A 22985-nucleotide genomic window follows, 5' to 3' on the forward strand; every position below is an offset into this window, starting at 1 on the left:
TTGCTCCAATCACAGAAGCTAGTAAACACGTGCCATAGACTTTTCTTTACTTCTCTACTTAAAGAAAGATAAATTTATTTTTATTTATATCTTAAAATATAAAATATATTCATTAAATATCCATATGTCAAAATTAAGATTTATAATATGTCAAAGAATAATTACTACTTAAAATAATTAATTTATTTGAAACTTCTAAATAAAACTCTTTTTAACTCACTTTTCCATGTACTGTATACTATATTTTATTTTTATATAATAAGAATAGAAAGAATGAAACGTTCATTTACAATCTTATTAAAATGACCAAATGACTAACACATACTAATTTGTAAGGATTCATTAGTCAACTTACTATTTATTCTTTTATATAATCATTCTATACGGTATANTATATATATATATATACACACACACACTTCAACTAATGATAGTAACTAGTTATTTTTTTACATAATCATTTTATATGGCATACTATTCATGCCAAATGTGAACTTCTTTTTTATTATTAAAATTTAAAATTAAAATGATAAATCTATATTATTTATATAAATATATAAATCTATGAAATAAGCTTTACATCAAAAAAAAAATCATTGATACAAACTTTTACCTCATGTTTTTAAATTTTAAATTTACAATTATAATTTTGAAATCTCGTATTGAAATGCGATAATTTTATACAAGAACATTCAAAATAAATCAACGTCAATTTGTGTCTCTTTTTTTTTTTTTCTATTAAAAGAGATGGCAACTCACAAGTCACGTCAACACTAGATTTCTTGGAGGTCATAACTACAAGTAATAAATTAGTTTATGAAAAGTTTTAAAATTATCTTAATTTGTTGAATCTACTTCTTTATTAACTTAGTTTAATTCATTTTATCTCATTAAATTGTGGGTTGATACTCAATTCAAATTAATTCATATTGTTAAAATAATTTTATTATAAAAATATATTTTGAAAAATCTAGTATGAATTAGATGAGTGGGTTATGACTGTACTTTAATAATTTTAGTAACTCTTAAGTTTTTTATAATATATATATATATATATATATATATATATATATATATTAAATACTTCATATATTTTTTGTGTGAAACTTTTATTCAGTTTTAATTGGCTAATGGACTCTATACATTATGCTTATTTATCAAAGGGAAAATTGAAAAATACTCTTAAACTAAGAAAATTTGAACAAGAATATCTTAATTAATACTTTGTTCTAAATATACCCCTATTAAAACAATTTAGTGTAAAAAAATGTCTTTACTACTTATAATTTGGTTCAATTATTTGACAGACGAAATAATAGAATAAGAATTATTCGACATTTTTATTATTAACCCCTTTCTCCCTTATTTATTTTCTCCATCTTCTCTTCAACACAATTTTTTATTTTATTTTACTAATTATCCATTTATTTTATTCAATTACCTCATTTTCTATTTAACTCTCTCTAAGCTAAAAATAATTTTTTTAATTTTAATTTATATAATTTATTTTATATATCACTACAACAAAAATAATTATTAGCAACAATTAATTCTTTATTGTCACTAAATATGTACTTTAGCGGCAATTGTCACTCTTTGTATATTTCCCTAAAGCCTTAAGCGATATTGATTCTAATGACACTTAATTAATGCCGGTAAAAGCTTTAGCACCTTTTATTAATGTCAATATTTAATGCCGCTTAAAGTTGTTTTTGTTGTAGTGTATCTATATAAAATTTAAAAATATTAATTATATTCCATGTTTTAAAAGACTAAATAAAATGTTAACATAATAAGTAAAAGAGTAAGACTAAGGAGAACGATATCATATAAAAATGTAGAATTATAATTATTTGAATGATATCAAATATGTTGTTGATGCCACATAAATTCTAAAAAGATAGAAATTTTCCTAGTAATAGAAATTCGATGTTTATATTAACTTTTATCACTAATCGATCCCCACAATAAATTTTATATCAATTGAATATAACTAATTAATATATATTGATCTTATATTACTTAAAATGATAAATTGATGCACTTAACATAAATGACAAGTAAACTCGGATGGTTTGGTAGAAAAAAAAAATGTGACGCTATTTAATTTTATGTTTTTTTCTTTTAAAAAAATCTTTTTTAATGTTTGTTTAGCATGAGTTGAACACTTGGACACTTTGTTTGGATGGTTATTAAGTATTGTTTTATAATATATTATATTGTATTGTATTGTATCATATTGTATTGTTTTAATAAATTAATGTTTTGATATATTGTATCATTTTTCATCGTTATATAATGTCACACATTCATAATTTGAATGAAAAACCTACAAGAAAAATATGGTATGAGGTAGAGCTACTATGAAAATATAGGATATAAGATGAAATATGATTACTAAATAATAAATAAAGACAAAATGAGAAGAAAATATTAAGATAACGACGGAATCACACCAAATCAGTTGTTATAAAAAATGAGACTTTTCATCGTTTCCTAACTTTGAATTTAAACGATATGATACAATAAAATTTAAGTAAATCAAAACAAATATTGTATTTAATCTACAATACAGTGCACTACAATACAGTACAATACAACAGGTAATAACCAAACAAGGTGCAAATGACACATAAAACATTGTGTTGGAGTGTTAAAATGAAACTAACATATATTGATCTTGTATTACTTAAATTACTTAATAAAATGATAGATTTATACGATTAATGTAAATGTCAAGTAAATTTTGTAGGACTCGGAGAAAACAAAATAACGTATTGTTTTAATGGTATGTTACTTTTTTATTTTTACCCCTTTAATGTTTGTCTAATACGTCGAACACTTGAGTAAAGCTTTTTATGTTTAAATGGTACATAAAAAGTTGAGCTAGAGATTAACATAGAACTAACTAATACATATTGTTCTAATATTACTTAAAGATGATAAATAGATATAGTGATGTAAATATGAAGTAAATTTGAATGATTTGAAGAAAATAAAAGACATATTTAACCGTATGTTTTTTGATCCTTTTATTTTTTGTCTAACAGACGGTTAACACTTGAGTAAAGTTTTTCTCTTTTAATTTTAAATGGTACATAAAAAACTAAGTTGAAAGGTAAAAATAAAATAAGATTGTGCTAAATGTGAAAATAAAATTTTAAGACAAGTTATAGAGTGTGTTTCTCTGTTTGGCATAAAAAAAATTAGACTAGTTATCTTCCTTTTCAAGCATTCTATTTCCTCTTTTTGCCATGTAGCATGCATGTTATTTCCAAGAAGCAACCTACCCCCCTTCTTCTCTCCATTCCTAGGTTGACAACATGGCAGAAAAAAATAGTACCCCTAGTTAGAAAAAAAAGAAGTAAAAAAACAATATCTTGAAAGAATTAAATTGATGTAATGGATTGAAAGAATTGTTATGGAAGATAATGAGACGAAGATTATCTGTTCATTTTTATTAATTAGAGATTTTGAGTTTGATTTTGGAAGTGAAGGAATTTCTAATTTTATAAGACTTATGTTACATTAATCTGATAAAGAAAAAAAAATAACGTAAATCTATATTAATCAAGATAACAAATTAAGACTCTTAAGATAAAAAATTTGTTCAATTAATAAATACTCTCCGCTTCTATTTTTAAAATTGTAATTTTGAGTTACCAAAAAAACCAAAAAAGATTGATGGAGGGGTAAAAAGAAAAAGGAATTAAGCTTATCCAATAGTTTATTTTTGGTAAAAGAAAAGTAGATGGGTTGAAAGGTTGATATGAACCCTCTTACCTCAATATTTGAATAGTCAAAAGTCAAGATTGTCTTAGTTGAAAAGGACATATCCAGACAAAAATGTATACCTTTGACTAAATAAGTCCTATATTATATTATATATATCTTAAAGCCAAACCAATATTTATTAATAAATACATAAATTCTTTGACAAACTAGTGAATAAAAATACTAAGAGCTAACTAGCTTTATAGTTTATATATATAGAGAGTTTATATCCACCTAAACCATACACTCCCCCCAACAAACAAACAAACATGAACAACAATATGAGTATCCCAACATCTCCTACATATCAATGGATGGATGATATCCAAATGCCATACAATAATTACCAACAAACACAATTTGAGCAACCAAATAATACACCTTATGAAAATTTCTCTCATTCAACAATCATGACAACAAATAACATGACTACTACTAATTATCCTCATGATAATCAATATTCCAATTTAAGTCCTGATAATTCTTGTGGTGATACCAAAAGTGCATCATCAAAACCTGTGAGAAGAAGATCAAGAGCTTCCAAGAAAACACCTACTACTCTTGTCAATGCTAGCATATCGAATTTTCGAGCTGTTGTACAACAATATACTGGTTGTCACACTTGTCCAATCAACAACCAAAAGGGTCCAATTAACTTAAGTTTTGGATCACAACAAAATTCATCAATAGTAGGGGATGCTTCAAAATATGGATATTATTATAATAATAGCCAAGACATGAATGGTACTACTACTACTCATGCAGGTTATAGTAATTCTGGATCAAATAGGTTTGGTGTTGAAGATTATGGATGTGATTAATCATCAATAATAATTTATCTACATACTGTATTATAGGGAAAAGGTTTGTTTTTGCTTCCTTAAAAAATAAAGTAGATGTGAGAAATCACTTGTACAAGCCTTTTAATTAGATGGTCTTTTTTAAAAAATATGTTTTTTTTTCTCATTGTTAATTTTGTTGTTTTCATTATGATATTCATTTTCCTTTTTTTTTTCTTTCACCTGCATGCATGTTGATTATATCTTAATTTCATCAGCTCTCCTCCCCTAAAAATAAACTTGTATATTATTCCCTTTAATTAAATAAGCACTTTCTCTTTTCTAATAATGATCTTTTTTTTTTTTTTTGTAGTCCGTTCTAAAAGTACGATAAATATTTATTTAAATAACAATTTAATTTTAACAACTCAAAAGTTTATAATTTATTTTTCTTTCTTTCTTAAATTTTGTAAAGATGAAAGAAGTAGTGTTTATTACTTGTGTTTAAAGAAAATTCATGTGTCAAAATCCTTCCCTGTTCACCGGTCAACGAAATTCCATGAGACTATTAGAAATCAACTACTTAACATTTTTTAAAAAGAATAAACTAAACGAAGAAAGAATTAAAGAAAAAAAAAATGTGACCACTGTATACTAAAATATTATTATTATTATTATATGTTGGGGTTTTAAGAAACCACTTGAAAACAAGGTAGATATGTATTTGACTTTGTTTATTTTTCTAAAGTAAGTATATGGAGTAGTAGAGTAAAATTGAGAATTTTATTATAAATGATATGTAGACCAAGTCCAAGATTGGTTAGTTGAATGTCAACATCGAGCCACCACTTGGAAAGTTACACAAATAAAATCCTACTTTACTTACTAGCTACGTTTTATATTCTTTGTTGACCCAAAACCATCACCACTTATCTCATCACTTTTTGTCACTTTCTACAAAAATAAATAAATAAAGAGGATACACGAAAATATATAGGAAAAATTATATATAATAACGAACTATTAATTTAAATTAAATGTTATAAATATATTTTGATTTAATTGTACCTTATATCAAACTATTGCTATTTTCGTCTCTCTCCCTGGTGGAATCTCGCTCGCCACTCTCGTTTGGTGGCAGTCTCGCTCGTCTCTCACTTTTATACAAATACAAATGAATAAAATGTGTTTGTGCTTATATAAAACAAGAGGAAATTGTACATAATTATGTTCCCCTTCTCCCTCTCCCTGATCTCGCTCACCACTCTCCCATATTTCGCTCGCCACCCTCGCCTCTCTCGCTTATACAAACAAAAACGAGATATATAAATTGTGTTTTTGTTTGTATAAAGCGAGAGAAAATTGTATATATATATGCAAATACATATATCTTCGTCCTATAAACTTATAATTATACAATACACATATTTTCCTACCTAGTTTTCTTTTGTCTTTCTCTCTTTCTCGTTTTATACGTATACAAATTATACAATTGATTTTATGTATACAACTGTTTTTTTTAAATATGTATAGCGAATTATACAACTGCTTTATTTATATATGTATAGCGAATTATACAACTATTTTTATATGTATAGCGAAATACATATATATGTTTGCTATAAAGCACAATTATACAAAGTATAACTATAATATACAAATATAATTTTTATTGTTACTATTCGTGAAAGTTACTCAATAATATAAATATAGTACTCCTTTATCCTTGTTTTAATTTGTTGATTTGGTTTGAATTGATTTTTAAAAAAAAGATAATCGGATCAATTAATTAAGTTAATTTTTATAATATTGAAATCAAGTCAAATTAATTAACTCAATCTTGTATTGGTTTAAATTTTGTCGGGGTTTCCTCAAAAACTATGTGACATACACTAATCACATGTTCCATCAACTATGTCTTTAAGAAAATAGTATAGTTTTATATATGTAATATAATAATATATGCACTTTTACTGGGAAAATATATGCACTATTAAAGAATTTCGATATTTCCACGAAGCTTTTTAAATGTATAAATAAGAGGTTTGTCACTTAATTATTAAAATATCTTTATGATATTGAATTAACTATGAAAAATAATTAGACTTAAAGACATTTTAAAAAGAGGGTGTAACACCCGGTATTCGGAAAAGGATAATGAACTAACATTCAAAACCTACCGGTGCCATCCACAAGGACCACAGATGGTCCGTAGGTTTACCCACATACCGTAGGTGGGATTTGTGGATTGGCCACTCAAAAAGTTGTCCAGACTTAGGACCACGACTGTACCTACGAACCGTAGGGGTCCACAGACCTGGTCCAGGGGCCGTGGTTCGTACCCCCAAAGATCAGGTCCCAAACCACCTAACCACAGATGTGCAGGACAGACCGTAGGTCCATCACGGTCCGTGATAGTGGTGTCGTGGGTCTCTGTTTGACAGTTATTTTTAGGGACAGTTAGGTCTTTTCCTAATTAATTAATTAATTCCTACACTATATCGTTTTGCCTATATTTAGAACCCCTATATAAGCCTTTTTACCCCAAATTCACCCCATTTAATTCATTCTTCCAACTTCCACAAAAGAAATTAAATCTCCTCCAAAATATTCTCTCTCTAGAAAGCTTGAATAAGAAGAAAATGATTCAACATAGGGTTTCAAGCTAAGATCTCAATTACTCCATTGAAAATAAGCAATTGGACTTGAGGTATGGTCGCTTTCATCCATGAAATCTCTTACATTCATGAAGTCCTCAAATTCCTCTATTCCAAAAGGTAGAATTCCCCAATTAGCTAGGGTTTTCTTCAATCGCCATGGATTCTGTTGATTATTTATGTTAATGATTGAATTATGTTTAAATATGCATGAATTGATGATTTACAATGCTTTTATGATGTTTTCCCTATGAACCCATGCAAACCCCCATGTTTTCCCAAATTGTGATCATATGATGTGCGTTCTTGATTATGAAAGAGTAATTTTATGATCCAAAGCATGAAGTCATATAATTACATGAATTTTTGATAAAATTTCTATCTAAACCATGATTTCTATATTTTGTGATTGAAAGTAAACTTTGAATCTTGAATGGGCAAAGTATGAGTTTATGCATGATATTCTGAAACCTATGCAAATGTTAAAGGGTGATTTGAGAGTAAAGTGTCAAATGATAATGTTTTATGTTGTGTTGTGAAAGACTACTCTCATAAACACACACTAGCATGATGTACATAGAAAAAGATTCTTAGGATAACGAGTATATATATGTAAGAAAATATTGTTCCATGGAAGTTATGGTTAACACACCAAGTGGATATTGACATTGAAATAGGAGCTCTCCGTTAATAGAGGTCGGGTTTCTAGAAGAAGTCTCATGAGATGGAAGCTCTCCCGTCAGTATACTCCGGTTTCTAGTATCAATATCCTCATTTCATAAATTAAGTGTCCTCATAGGATGATTAGCTAGTTCATCCACTTACGCTGCTAAAAGTTCTTGCTTTTACATTAGGCAAGTAGAACAATTCTTTTTGGTTTGGGGGACATCAGGTGATGATGTTATAGTTCCCATGGTCTCTAAGTTGATTAAGGATAATTTTCCACAACAAGATTATAGTGAACTAAGGTTATAGAAGAAATATCTCATATGTGTTTAAAGTTTTATTTAGCTTACATTGACCATGATATTATGACTTATGTTATCTTTACCTTTATATATTATGTTTTACTTAGTCAATTTCATGTTATGGAATGAAATGTATCTTTTAGCATATTTTAAATGTTTTAATGCATAACTATCATACTTAGTGCATTTTTTTACTAACACATACTTTTCCCTACATTTTTTCCAAATGTAGGGTTCGATAGACAGGGTTCCCATTTTAGTGGCAAGATCTTGGACTTTGATTCTTTCACGACTCAAAAACACTCACGATGACACTTGGAAATTTCAACCAATACAAGTGAGAATCAATCCAAAACCTACCGTTGCAATCCATAAGGACCACTGATGGTCCTTAGGTTTATCCACGTACCGTAGGAAGGGTTCGTGATTGGCCATACAAAAAGTTGTCCAGGCTTAGGACCACGACTAGACCTACGGACCGTAGGGGTCCTCAATCCGTGGTTCTGACCCCCAAAGATCAGTTCCCAGACCACCTAATCACGAATGTGCTGGACAGACCGTAGGTCCATCCGCGATCCGTGATAGTGTGTCGTGTGGGTCACTGTTTGACAGTTATTTTCAGGGGCAGTTAGATCTTTTCCTAATTAATTAATTAATTCCTATACCATATCATTTTGCCTATATTTAGAACCCCTATATAAGCCTTTTTACTTTAAATTCACCATATTCAATTCATTCTTCCAACTTTAACTAAAGAAATCAAATCTCCTCCGAAATATTCTCTCTCTAGAAAGCTTGAAGAAGAAGAAAATGATTCAACATAGGGTTTCAATCTAAGATATCAATTACTCCATTGAAGAGAAGCAATTGGACTTGTGGTATGGTAGGTTTCATCCATGAAATCTCATACCTTCATGGAGTCCCCAAATCCCTCCATTCCTAAAGGTAGAATTCCCTAGTTAGGTAGGGTTTTCTTCAATCGCCAAGGATTCTTTTGAATATTTATCTTAATGATTGAATTATGTTTAAATATTCATGAATTGATGATTTACAATGCTTTTTTGATGTTTTCCCTATGAACCCATGCAAGCCCCAATGTCATATGATGTGGGTTGTTGATTATGAAATTGGAATTTTATGATCCAAAGAATGAAGTAATATAAATACATGAATTTCTGAAAAAATCCATATCTAAACCATGATTTCTAGAATTTGTGATTGAAAGTAAACTTTGAATCTTGAATGGGCAAAGTATGAGTTTATGCATGATCTTATGAAACCTATGCAAATGTTAAAGGGTGATTTGAGAGTTAAGTGTCAAATAATGATGTTTTATGTTATGTTGTGAAAGACTATCCTCATAAACACACACTAGCATGATGTACATAGAAAGGATTCTTAGGATAACGAGTATATATAAGTAAGAAAATATTGTTCCATGGAAGTTATGGTTAACACGCATAGTGGATATTGACATTGAAATAGGAGCTCTCCCGTTAATAGAGGTCGGGTTTCTAGAAGAAGTCTCATGAGATGGAAGCTCCCCCGTCAATGTACTCCGGTTTCTAGTATCAATATCCTCATTTCATAAATTAAGTGCCCTCATAGGATGATTAGCTAGTTCATCCACTTAAGCTGCTAGAAGTTCTTGCTTTTACCTTAGGCAAGTAGAACAATTCTTTTTGGTTTGGGGGACATCAGGTGATGATGTTATAGTTCCCATGGTCTCTAAGTTGATTAAGGATAATTTTCCACAACAAGATTATAGTGAACTAAGGTTACACAAGAAATATCTCATATGTGTTTAAAGTTTTATTTAGCTTGCATTGACCATGATATTATGACTTGTGTTATATTTACCTTTTTATGTTATGTTTTACTTAGTCAATTGCATGTTATGGAATGAAATGTCTCTTTTAGCATATTTTAAATGTTTTAATGCATAACTATCATAATTAGTGCATTTTTTTACCAACACATAATTTTCCCTACATTTTCTCCAAATGTAGGGTCCGATAGACAGGATTCCCATTTTAGTGGCAAGATCTTGGACTTTGATTCTTTCCCGAGCTTGGTGAGTCCTTATGGTGCGAGGACTAATTACTTTCGTTTTAGTTTCTCTTTTGTTTTTATTTTTTGTTTTGGACAGGATATATTGGCTACGCCTAATTTCGTTGGATTGTAATAGATGGCTATGTTGAGACATATGTTTAGACTCCCCGCTTTTCTAAAAAAATATTTTGGACTTAAGATGATTGTTTACTCTTTATTGTTCTATTTCTTAAGTTGTGAAAGCTAAGTGGCTTGTATGGAGTCCTTCGGGGTTCTATGCGCCATGTTACATCTAGGGTGTAGCCCTGGGTCGTTACAAACTTGGTAATCAGAGCACAAGGTTTAGAACGGTCATAATATGTCTCATAAGCCGCGTCTAGTAGAGTCTTGTTCATGAGTGTGAAGAGAGCCACATTTATGATGAGAGGCTTCAAGATTATTAGGAAACTTCACTTCTTTTTACTCTAAAGTCATGCTATAGAGTTTGACTCTGTAAATTCCCTCTCCTAATACTTAGCTTATGCTCTTCAGATAAGTCTACTTGAAGGGCTTACTCTAAAAAGAATGTGAAGAAGAATTTGGAACATGAAGCTCCTCCTCATTCTTCGGTCGATCCCTTGGCCGAACAAGTTACAAATGAGGAGTTTAGATTGAATTTTTAAGTGTTGGCTCGAGCCGTGACGGCCCAAGCCAATAGAGAGGTGGTAGTTCCTTTGAAGGAAGAACTTCTTACACTAGTAAAGTGTTTGATGAAATATCCAAAATAATTAAGTAATTTTCTGTTTTAAATGTTAAGATGATATTACTTTTGGATAACTAATCTTGCACATGATTTATGCACCTATGTACATGTTTAAAATAATGTACACAAGCCTTATCAGGAATATATCATCAATTATATAGTTTATATGTTATTTATTGAGTAGGCATTAGTGTCTAAAAGGGTGTTTGAATTGAATTAAAAGCTGATTAAACCTACATTCAAGTCAGTTTTAAACATTTGGAAGTGTTTGTCAAATATAAAAAAAAAATAACTTTAATTATCTAACAAATGAAATAAAATTAGCGAGGAAGTGCTTGACAAGAACAAAAATTACGTAAAATAAGTTTAGAATGACTTAAAATAAGTCAAAAAATCAAAAGTAGGTCTCACCATACTTTTATTTTTTGGCTTAAAAGTTATTTCAAATTGACTTTTTATTATTGAATTAAAAACTACTTGTAAGTCAATACAAACGGGCGCTAAGTCATTCAAATAAAGACGTTAAAATATTTGATGATGTACATACGGATAAATGAATTTTAGTTTTAGCATAAAAATTGAAATAGAACTGTATAATCTTTTTTTTAAAAAAAAACATGAACTTTCAGTTTTTTTCTTCTCAAAATGGTGAATTCGTGGAAAGTCGGCGAGTGCACTCTTACACATACTGTGATGAAGTAATTATAATATTTACTATTTGTTTTTGACGTATACATAAAAAATTTAGCCACATATATTTATTAACATTGTGACGTATGTAAAGTTATATTTATTTTAAGATTTATTATACCAAGGTTTTTCAAAGTAATAGATAATCTTTTTTGCCTTTATCAAATTTCTTCATATTTAAACTTACCGTTAATTTTTCACAGAGGAAAAATACGTGAACCACATCATATATTTGTTCTAAAATGACAAATAGTAAAAGTGGGCTTTGTGGTATAGCAAATAATTGTACGAGCAAGGAGAAAATTAGGAACGTCAGTCGCTAAATATTTTAAGAAATAAAAATTGATTGAGCTCAAAACATTGAGAAGACGATATACAATCTACGGGATAAGATCCAATGGTAAGTAGAAGCAACACAAATTACTTTGATCTGTGCATATATACATATTTGAAATGTATTCTGTAATAACTTTATCATTTTTGTATATATGTCTTATGCTTGTGTGAATGATACTAGCATATAAGTGTATCCTTCATCACCAAATGACAATGTAAAACATCGACTACTTGAAAATATGATGTGTATATGTACGTGTATATATATATACACACACGCACACACAAGCATTGTTTCNACACACACACACAAGCATTGTTTCTTTATTATTTGCCTTTAAATTCAATTAGACATTATTACCTTGCAACTTTATAATTTTTTATTTAGTTACAAGGTAACCTTGTAATAGAATCACATAATATGAAAATTAGACTCATAATATGAATGTGATAGTAGACCCATATTATGAATACATTAAACAAATCTAAAAACACACATGAAAGCAAACGTCATAGAAAGACCCATATAATGTGAAAGCATTAAATAAACAGATACACTCGTAATATGAAAGTATTAAGTAAACATGACAATACACGTGATATCTAGAATCATAACAAGAAAGCATTGTAATACTCGTGAGAAGTACACTCACACATCTACTATAAATTTTACCAGTGTTTCTCTTGAAATTGCTCAGCCTTATTCAATAGAAATATATTACTGTCTTCTTCATATCATTTTCTTTTGCAATGGAAAATGAGACTAAAAAAGGTAAGCAAAAAATTGAAATGAAGCTTATCGAGTCTGAGAGAGCACGTGCTGTGAGTTTCTCAAAAAGAAAAAAAACTTTGTTTGAGGATGCAAAGAAGTTTGCAACTCAGACCGGTGCAGATGTTGCTCTGATGCTCTTTTCACCAGGTGGAAAACCATATTCCTGTGGTTCCACAAGCGTAGAAGATATAATTGAAAATTTTCTCAAAATGAAAGTAGAGGACCCCCGGCGTCATTATGCTGAGGGTGAATTAAAAGGTTTTGAGGAATTGAATGATCTTCATAAAGAATTGCAAACATGTAACGAGAAAGAAAAAAAACGAGTACTAATGCATAAGATTCTGCACCCTGGCTCAGAAATACCTCAAGATAAACATATGGAGGAGCATAAGTTGGCATTAAAGTTGCGGGTAGAGAATATTAAAAAAGAAACACTAAATTCTATTTTGAAGGAGCATCTGAAATTTGATTTAAATGTTGCCCCTGATCCAGAAGATGAGGAGGAATATTGAAGTCAGGAGTGTCATGAAATTTATAATAAGAGTTAATAAAATTGAAGCTATGCTTAGAAAAGATTTAACTAGAGATTGAGTCTTCTATCATGAACATTTGTTGTCTTTTTAATGAAGTCACTTGTTGTTAGTAATGAATTATCAATCTATATGAGGTTTTATATTAAAAAAAATAAAAGGTCATGAACTTCTTATGTTACTAAGTCGGTTTTTTTTCATCCTCAGTGATGCTTTGTGTTGCCTAAATTGATAAACTAATTGAATTTTTTTAGTAACTAGTGAATATTGTGAAAGTGATAAATCAAAGAAAACTCTCATACACTCATTAAATTTTCTTTTATGTTTTCATCTTCAACAAAATTAGTGCATTTGCATTTTACATCTAGGCTAGCTCTCTGTGAGATGGTGAAATCTCTCTAATATGGATGTATCTTCGTCTGAAAATAGGGAAATTAGAAGAGATGTATTGGAAAGGACAATAAGAAAACTTAACTTGAACAACGTTTTCACTGAAAAACCTTTTTTTTGAGGATCCGACAACTTATATAGGAACTTTTCAAGTATCAATTGACTCTAATGGCATTTTCGATATTACAAGAGAAGTCGGATCTTATTTTTATCATGATAAGCATATATATTGAACTAAAGTATCTAATTTTTTTTGTCACAAGCTCATACATAAAAAAGGTTCCTTTCGTGTATGATACAAAATAAATTTTTCTCAAGTACATTAGCCTTAGAGAATAGTTTTACAAATTCAACTTAATTCTTTTCTTGATCCAATTATGTGTAACGTCGATTACTAAATTAGAAATTTAGGTATAAATTATCTTAATGTAAAACTACCTCTTAAAAAAAGTAGTTCTTGCATAATAGTTTTAAAATTATTACATAAGAACCCATTAATTCTATGTGTTAGGATCTCCGCCTAACTAATATCTTCATTTAAATGGTAAAAATAAGTAAATAAATCCTCTCTAATTCACCCCGCTAATAGGTCCAATAATAAATTTGAGGTTTTTGTGCATAAAAGTTACTCACTCCTTTTGTCAGACACATCCCAAATAGTTAACTCTTTTTATACAGTGTTGTTTCCTATCAACAATTGAGCATAATAATTTTGATTTTTGAAGAAAAATACACATACGTTATAACTACTATATATAACATCTACTCAATAATAATCTAACAAAACATTATTTAGTGAAATAATTTCTATGAATTGTAATTGTGGTATTAGTTGATATTTTATGAAATAAAAAAATTCATTCCTAAAAGTTCACATGTTTTTATTCTACTAGATATATGTCGTCCGTGTGAGCATAGGTCTAACAATATGTCCGTGTGCATGAAATATTTTTGCTGGAATGTAAATTTAGAATATCTACAGGATATATATACACATACATTTTTGCACTGTTTATGCATATTTATTTACATATTTATATTATTACATCTAGTAGTCATCTTGTTTTGGATATCTATTATGGTAGTTGAGTGGATGGTAGATAGTGTAGTAACACTAAAGCATGATAAATCAAGATGTGTGTATTGTCATCTGTCTTAAAATCCAAACTTTCAAAAGACAGTGCAGGAACAAAAGAAATTAGTATGATTTTTATTTAGTCTACAAACTTCCTCGAATAGATAAGCAAGTGGAAAGATAAGGGGCTTGCATGAAATTGGTAGTAACTTATCACGACTCAAAAACACTCATGATGACACTTGACATCCCCACCAATACAAGTGAGAATCAATCCAAAATCTACCATTGCCATCCATAAGGACCACTGATGGTCCTTAGGTTTACCCACGTACCGTAGGTGGGGTTCGTGATTGGCCATACAAAAAGTTGTCCAGGCTTAGAACCACGACTGGACCTACGGACCATAGGGGTCCACAATCCGTGTTTCTGACTCCCAAAGATCAGTTCCCAGACCACCCAACCATGGATGTGCTGGACAGACCGTAGGTCCATCCGCGATCCGTGATAGTGGTGTCGTGTATGTCACTGTTTGACTGTTATTTTCAGGGGCAGTTAGATCTTTTCCTAATTAATAAAATAAATCCTATACTATATCATTTTGCCTATATTTAGAACCCCTATATAAGCCTTTTTACTTTAAATTCACCATATTTAATTCATTCTTCCAACTTTCACTAAAGAAATCAAATCTCCTCCGAAATATTCTCTCTCTAGAAAGCTTGAAGAAGAAGAAAATGATTCAACATAGGGTTTCAATCTAAGATATCAATTACTCCATTGAAGAGAAGCAAGTGGACTTGTGGTATGGTAGGTTTCATCCATGAAATCTCATACCGTCATGGAGTCCCCAAATCCCTCTATTCCTAAAGGTAGAATTCCCTAGTTAGGTAGGGTTTTCTTCAATCGCCAAGGATTCTTTTGAATATTTATCTTAATGATTGAATTATGTTTAAATATTCATGAATTGATGATTTACAATGCTTTTTTGATGTTTTCCCTATGAACCCATGCAAACCCCCATGTCATATGATGTGGGTTGTTGATTATGAAATTGGAATTTTATGATCCAAAGCATGAAGTAATATAATTACATGAATTTCTGACAAACTCCCTATCTAAACCATGATTTCTAGAATTTGTGATTGAAAGTAAACTTTGAATCTTGAATGGGAAAAATATGAGTTTATGCATGATCTTATGAAACCTATGCAAATGTTAAAGGGTGATTTGAGAGTTAAGTGTCAAATAATGATGTTTTATGTTATGTTGTGAAAGACTATCCTCATAAACACACACTAGCATGATGTACATAGAAAGGATTCTTAGGATAACGAGTATGTATAATTAAGAAAATATTGTTCCATGGAAGTTATGGTTAACACACCAAGTGGATATTGACATTGAAATAGGAGCTCTCCCGTTAATAGAGGTCGGGTTTCTTGAAGAAGTCTGATGAGATGGAAGCTCCCCCGTCAGTGTACTCTGGTTTCTAGTATCAATATCCTCATATCATAAATTAAGTGCCCTCATAGGATGATTAGCTAGTTCATCCATTTAAGCTGCTAGAAGTTCTTGCTTTTACCTTAGGCAAGTAGAACAATTCTTTTTGGTTAGGGGGACATCAGGTGATGATGTTATAGTTCCCATGGTCCCTAAGTTGATTAAGGATAATTTTCCACAACAAGATTATAGTGAACTAAGGTTACAGAAGAAATATCTCATATGTGTTAAAAGTTTTATTTAGCTTGCATTGACCATGATATTATGACTTGTGTTATATTTACCTATTCATAATATGTTTTACTTAGTCAATTGCATGTTATGGAATCAAAAGTCTCTTTTAGCATATTTTAAATGTTTTAATGTATAACTATCATACTTAGTGCATTTTTTTTACCAACACATACTTTTCCCTACATTTTCTCCAAATGTAGGGTCCGATAGACAGGATTCCCATTTTAGTGGCAAGATCTTGGACTTTGATTCTTTCCCGAGCTTGGTGAGTCCTTATGGTGCGCGGACTAATTACTTTCGTTTTAGTTTCTCTTTTGTTTTTAATTTTTATTTTGGACAGGATATATTGGCTACGCCTAATTTCGTTGGATTGTAATAGATGGCTATGTTGAGATATATGTTTAGACTCCCCGCTTTTCTAAAAAAATATTGTGGACTTAAGATGAATGTTTACTAATTATTGTTCTATTTCTTAAGTTGAGAAAGCTAAGTGGCTTGTATGGAGTCCTTCGGGGTTCTATATTTCATGTTACATCTAGGGTGTAGCCGTGGGTCGTGACAAACTTGGTAATCAGAGCACAAGGTTTAGAATGGTCATAATATGTCTAATAAGCCGCGTCAAGTAGAGTCTTGTTCATGAGTGTGAAGAGAGCCACATTTATGATGAGAGGCTTCAAGATTATTAGGAAACTTCACTTCTTTCATTACTCTAAATTCATGCTATAGAGTTTGAATCTGTAAATTCTCTCTCCTAATACTTAGCTTATGCTCTTTAAGATAAGTCTACTCGAAGGGCTTTCTCTAAAAAGAATGTGAGGAAGAATTTGGAACAAGAAGCTCCTCCTCATTCTTCGGTCGATCCCTTGGCCGAACAAGTTACAAATGCGGAGTTTAAATTGAATTTTTAAGTGTTGGCTCGAGCCGTGACGGACCAAGCCAATAGAGAGGTGGTAGTTCTTGTGAAGGAACTTCTTACACTAGTAAAGTGTTTGATGAAATATCCAAAATAATTAAGTAATTTTCTGTTTTAAATGTTAGGATGATATTACTTTTGGATAACTAATCTTGCACATGATTTATGCACCTATGTACATCTTTAAAATAATGTAAACAAGCCTTACCAGGAATATATCATCAATTATATAGTTTATATGTTATTTATTGAGTAGGCATTAGTGTCTAAAAGGGTGTTTGAATTGAATTAAAAGCTGATTAAACCTACATTCAAGTCAGTTTTAAACATTTGGAAGTGTTTGTCAAATATAAAAAAAAAATAACTTTAATTATCTAACAAATGAAATAAAATTAGCGAGGAAGTGCTTGACAAGAACAAAAATTACGTAAAATAAGTTTAGAATGACTTAAAATAAGTCAAAAAAACAAAAGTAGGTCTCACCATACTTTTATTTTTTGGCTTAAAAGTTATTTCAAATTGACTTTTTATTATTGAATTAAAAACTACTTGTAAGTCAATACAAACGGGCGCTAAGTCATTCAAATAAAGACGTTAAAATATTTGATGATGTACATACGGATAAATGAATTTTAGTTTTAGCATAAAAATTGAAATAGAATTGTATAATCTTTTTTTTTAAAAAAAACATGAACTTTCAGTTTTTTTCTTCTCAAAATGGTGAATTCGTGGAAAGTCGGCGAGTGCACTCTTACACATACTGTGATGAAGTAATTATAATATTTACTATTTGTTTTTGACGTATACATAAAAAATTTAGCCACATATATCTATTAACATTGTGACGTATGTAAAGTTATATTTATTTTAAGATTTATTATACCAAGGTTTATCAAAGTAATAGATAATATTTTTTGCCTTTGTCAAATTTCTTCATATTTAAACTTACCGTTAATTTTTGACAGAGGAAAAATACGTGAACCACATCATATATTTGTTCTAAAATGACAAATAGTAAAAGTGGGCTTTGTGGTATAGCAAATAATTGTACGAGCAAGGAGAAAATTAGGAACGTCAGTCGCTAAATATTTTAAGAAATAAAAATTGATTGAGCTCAAAACATTGATAAGACGATATACAATCTATGGGATAAGATTCAATGGTAAGTAGAAGCAACACAAATTACTTTGATCTGTGCATTTTATTCTGCCAATATACATATTTGAAATGTATTCTGTAATAACTTTATCATTTTTGTTTATATGTCTTATGCTTGTCTGAATGATAATAGCATATAAGCGTATCCTTCATCACCAAATGACAATGTAAAACATCGACTACTTGAAAATATGATGTGTATATGTACGTGTACACACACACACACACACACAAGCATTGTTTCTTTATTATTTGCCTTTAAATTCAATTAGACATTATTACCTTGCAACTTTATAATTTTTTATTTAGTTACAAGGTAACCTTGTAATAGAATCACATAATATGAAAATTAGACTCATAATATGAATGTGATAGTAGACCCATATTATGAATACATTAAACAAATCTAAAAACACACATGAAAGCAAACGTCATAGAAAGACCCATATAATGTGAAAGCATTAAATAAACAGATACACTCGTAATATGAAAGTATTAAGTAAACATGAAAATACACGTGATAGCTAGAATCATAACAAGAAAGCATTGCAATACTCGTGAGAAGTACACTCACACATCTACTATAAATTTCACAAGTGTTTCTCTTGAAATTGCTCAGCCTTATTCAATAGAAATATATTACTGTCTTCTTCATATCATTTTCTTTTGCAATGGAAAATGAGACTAAAAAAGGTAAGCAAAAAATTGAAATGAAGCTTATCGAGTCTGAGAGAGCACGTGCTGTGAGTTTCTCAAAAAGAAAAAAAACTTTGTTTGAGGATGCAAAGAAGTTTGCAACTCAGACCGGTGCAGATGTTGCTCTGATGCTCTTTTCACCAGGTGGAAAACCATATTCCTGTGGTTCCACAAGCGTAGAAGATATAATTGAAAATTTTCTCAAAATGAAAGTAGAGGAACCCCGGCGTCATTATGTTGAGGGTGAATTAAAAGGTTTTGAGGAATTGAAAGATCTTCATAAAGAATTGCAAACATGTAACGAGAAAGAAAAAAAATGAGTACTAATGCATAAGATTCTGCACCCTGGCTCAGAAATACCTCAAGATAAACATATGGAGGAGCAGAAGTTGGCATTGAAGTTGCGGGTAGAGAATATTAAAAAAGAAACACTAAATTCTATTTTGAAGGAGCATCTGAAATTTGATTTAAATGTTGCCCCTGAGCCAGAAGATGAGGAGGAATATTGAAGTCAGGAGTATCATGGAATATATAATTGGAGTTAATAAAATTGAAGCTATGCTTAGAAAAGATTTAACTAGAGATTGAGTCTTCTATCATGAACATTTATTGTCTTTTTAATGAAATCACTTGTTATTAGTAATGAATTATCAATCTATATGAAGTTTTATATTAAAAAAAATAAAAGGTCATGAATTTCTTATGTTACTAAGTCGTTTTTTTTCATACTCAGTGATGCTTTGTGTTGCCTAAATTGATAAATTTATTGAATTTTTTTAGTAACTAGTCAATATTGTGAAAGTGATAAATCAAAGAAAACTCTCATACACTCATTAAATTTTCTTTTATGTTTTCATCTTCAACAAAATTAGTGCATTTACATTTTACATCTAGGCTAGCTCTCTGTGAGATGGTGAAATCTCTCTAATATGGATGTATCTTCGTCTGGAAATAGGGAAATTAGAAGAGATGTATTGGAAAGGACAATAAGAAAACTTAACTTGAACAACGTTTTCACTGAAAAACCTTTTTTTTTAGGATCCGACAACTTATATAGGAACTTTTCAAATATCAATTGACTCTAAAGGCATATTCGATATTACAAGAGAAGTCGAATCTTATTTTTAACATGATAAGCATATATATTGAACTAAAGTATCTAATTTTTTTTGTCACAAGCTCATACATAAAAAAGGTTCCTTTCGTGTATGATACAAAATAAATTTTCTCAAGTACATTAGCCTTAGAGAATAGTTTTCCAAATTCAACTTAATTCTTTTCTGGATCCAATTTTGTGTAACGTCCATTACTAAATTAGCAATTTAGGTACAAATTATCTTAATGTAAAACTACCTCTTAAAAAAAGTAGTTCTTGCATAATAATTTTAAAATTATTACATAAGAACCCATTAATTCTATGTGTTACGATCTCTCGCCTAACTGATATCTTCATTTAAATGGTAAAAATAAGTAAATAAATCCTCTCTAATTCACCCCGCTAATAGGTCCAATAATAAATTTGAGGTTTTTGGGCATAGAAGTTACTCACTCCTTTTGTCAGACACATCCCAAATAGTTAACTCTTTTTTATACAGTGTTGTTTCCCATCAACAATTGAGCATAATAATTTTGATTTTTGAAGAAAAATACACATACGTTATAACTACTATATATAACATCTACTCAATAATAATCTAACAAAACATTATTTAGTGAAATAATTTCTATGAATTGTAATTGTGGTATTAGTTGTTATTTTATGAAATAAAAAAATTCATTCCTAAAAGTTCACATGTTTTTATTCTACTAGATATATGTCGTCCGTGTGAGCATAGGTCTAACAATATGCTCGTGTGCATGAAATATTTTTGCTGGAATGTAAATTTAGAATATCTACAGGAATTATATATATATACAAACATTTTTGCACTGTTTATGCACATTTATTTACATATTTATATAATTACATCTAGTAGTCATCTTGTTTTGGATATCTATTATGGTAGTTGAGTGGATGGTAGATAGTGTAGTAACACTAAAGCATGATAAATCAAGATATGTGTATTCTCATTTGTCTTAAAATCCAAACTTTCAAAAGACAGTGCATGAACAAAAGAAATTAGTATGATTTTTATTTAGTCTACAAACTTCCTCGAATAGATAAGCAAGTGGAAAGATAAGGGGCTTGCATGAAATTGGTAGTAACTTATCACGACTCAAAAACACTCATGATGAAACTTGGCGATTCCCACCAATACAAGTGAGAATCAATCCAAAACCTACCGTTGCCATCTTTAAGGACCATTGATGGTCCTTAGGTTTACCCACGTACCGTAGGTGGGGTTCGTGATTGGCCATACAAAAAGTTGTCCAGGCTTAGAACCACGACTGGAACTACGGACCGTAGGGGTCCACAATCCGTGGTTCTGACCCCCAAAGATCAGTTCCCAGACCACCTAACCACGGATGTGCTGGACAGACCGTAGGTCCATTCGCAATCCTTGATAGTGGTGTCGTGTGGGTCACTGTTTGACTGTTACTTTCAGGGGAAGTTCGATCTTTTCCTAATTAATAAAATAAATCCTATACTATATCATTTTGCCTATATTTAGAACCCCTATATAAGCCTTTTTACTTTAAATTCACCATATTTAATTCATTCTTCCAACTTTCACTAAAGAAATCAAATCTCCTCCGAAATATTCTCTCTCTAGAAAGCTTGAAGAAGAAGAAAATGATTCAACATAGGGTTTCAATCTAAGATATCAATTACTCCATTGAAGAGAAGCAAGTGGACTTGTGGTATGGTAGGTTTCATCCATGATGTCTCATACCGTCATGGAGTCCCCAAATCCCTCTATTCCTAAAGGTAGAATTCCCTAGTTAGGTAGGGTTTTCTTCAATCGCCAAGGATTCTTTTGAATATTTATCTTAATGATTGAATTATGTTTAAATATTCATGAATTGATGATTTACAATGCTTTTTTGATGTTTTCCCTATGAACCCATGCAAACCCCCATGTCATATGATGTGGGTTGTTGATTATGAAATTGGAATNAGTTCGATCTTTTCCTAATTAATAAAATAAATCCTATACTATATCATTTTTCCTATATTTAGAACCCCTATATAAGCCTTTTTACTTTAAATTCACCATATTTAATTCATTCTTCCAACTTTCACTAAAGAAATCAAATCTCCTCCGAAATATTCTCTCTCTAGAAAGCTTGAAGAAGAAGAAAATGATTCAACATAGGGTTTCAATCTAAGATATCAATTACTCCATTGAAGAGAAGCAAGTGGACTTGTGGTATGGTAGGTTTCATCCATGAAATCTCATACCTTAATGGAGTCCCCAAATCCCTCTATTCCTAAAGGTAGAATTCCCTAGTTAGGTAGGGTTTTCTTCAATCGCCAAGGATTCTTTTGAATATTTATCTTAATGATTGAATTATGTTTAAATACTCATGAATTGATGATTTACAATGCTTTTTTGATGTTTTCCCTATGAACCCATGCAAACCCCCATGTCATATGATGTGGGTTGTTGATTATGAAATTGGAATTTTATGATCCAAAGAATGAAGTAATATAATTACATGAATTTCTGACAAAATCCCTATCTAAACCATGATTTCTAGAATTTGTGATTGAAAGTAAACTTTGAATCTTGAATGGGCAAAGTATGAGTTTATGCATGATCTTATGAAACCTA

General features: G+C 30.2%; 3 protein-coding genes and 1 long non-coding RNA gene across 4 annotated transcripts; all 4 read left to right on the top strand.

Annotated features, from left to right (window-relative positions):
- The first annotated feature begins 4199 nt into the window (after window positions 1–4199).
- On the top strand, window positions 4200–4595 carry LOC107009869. Its single transcript, XM_015209183.1, has one exon. It carries the CDS (start codon window positions 4200–4202, stop codon window positions 4593–4595), a length of 396 nt encoding a protein of 131 aa, XP_015064669.1.
- A 2540-nt stretch (window positions 4596–7135) lies between these two features.
- Window positions 7136–11137, top strand: LOC114076167. The gene is made up of 4 exons (XR_003576996.1): window positions 7136–7330; window positions 8411–9123; window positions 10188–10252; window positions 10762–11137. It is a non-coding gene; the product is annotated as an uncharacterized LOC114076167 (long non-coding RNA).
- Window positions 11138–12748: 1611 nt separating this feature from the next.
- LOC107009870 (agamous-like MADS-box protein AGL29) lies at window positions 12749–13282 on the top strand. The gene has a single exon (XM_015209184.1). It carries the CDS (start codon window positions 12749–12751, stop codon window positions 13280–13282), a length of 534 nt encoding a protein of 177 aa, XP_015064670.1.
- Window positions 13283–19283: 6001 nt separating this feature from the next.
- Window positions 19284–19778, top strand: LOC107009872 (agamous-like MADS-box protein AGL62). The gene is made up of 2 exons (XM_027914166.1): window positions 19284–19524; window positions 19624–19778. Exons 1-2 carry the CDS (start codon window positions 19284–19286, stop codon window positions 19776–19778), a joined length of 396 nt encoding a protein of 131 aa, XP_027769967.1.
- The last annotated feature ends 3207 nt before the right edge of the window (window positions 19779–22985 follow it).

The sequence above is a fragment of the Solanum pennellii genome, chromosome 2 (genome assembly GCF_001406875.1).
Source record: "Solanum pennellii chromosome 2, SPENNV200".
In the NCBI taxonomy this organism is placed as follows: Eukaryota; Viridiplantae; Streptophyta; class Magnoliopsida; order Solanales; family Solanaceae; genus Solanum; species Solanum pennellii.

Excerpts from the sequence above, each read along its gene's own strand:
- LOC107009869 (XM_015209183.1), top strand. The coding sequence starts at position 4,200 with ATGACTACTACTAATTATCCTCATGATAATCAATATTCCAATTTAAGT.
- LOC107009870 (XM_015209184.1), top strand. The coding sequence starts at position 12,749 with ATGGAAAATGAGACTAAAAAAGGTAAGCAAAAAATTGAAATGAAGCTT.
- LOC107009872 (XM_027914166.1), top strand. The coding sequence starts at position 19,284 with ATGAAGCTTATCGAGTCTGAGAGAGCACGTGCTGTGAGTTTCTCAAAA. Across the intron at positions 19,525-19,623 it reads TGTTGAGGGTGAATTAAAAG|AAATACCTCAAGATAAACAT; the intron begins GTTTTGAGGAAT and ends ACCCTGGCTCAG.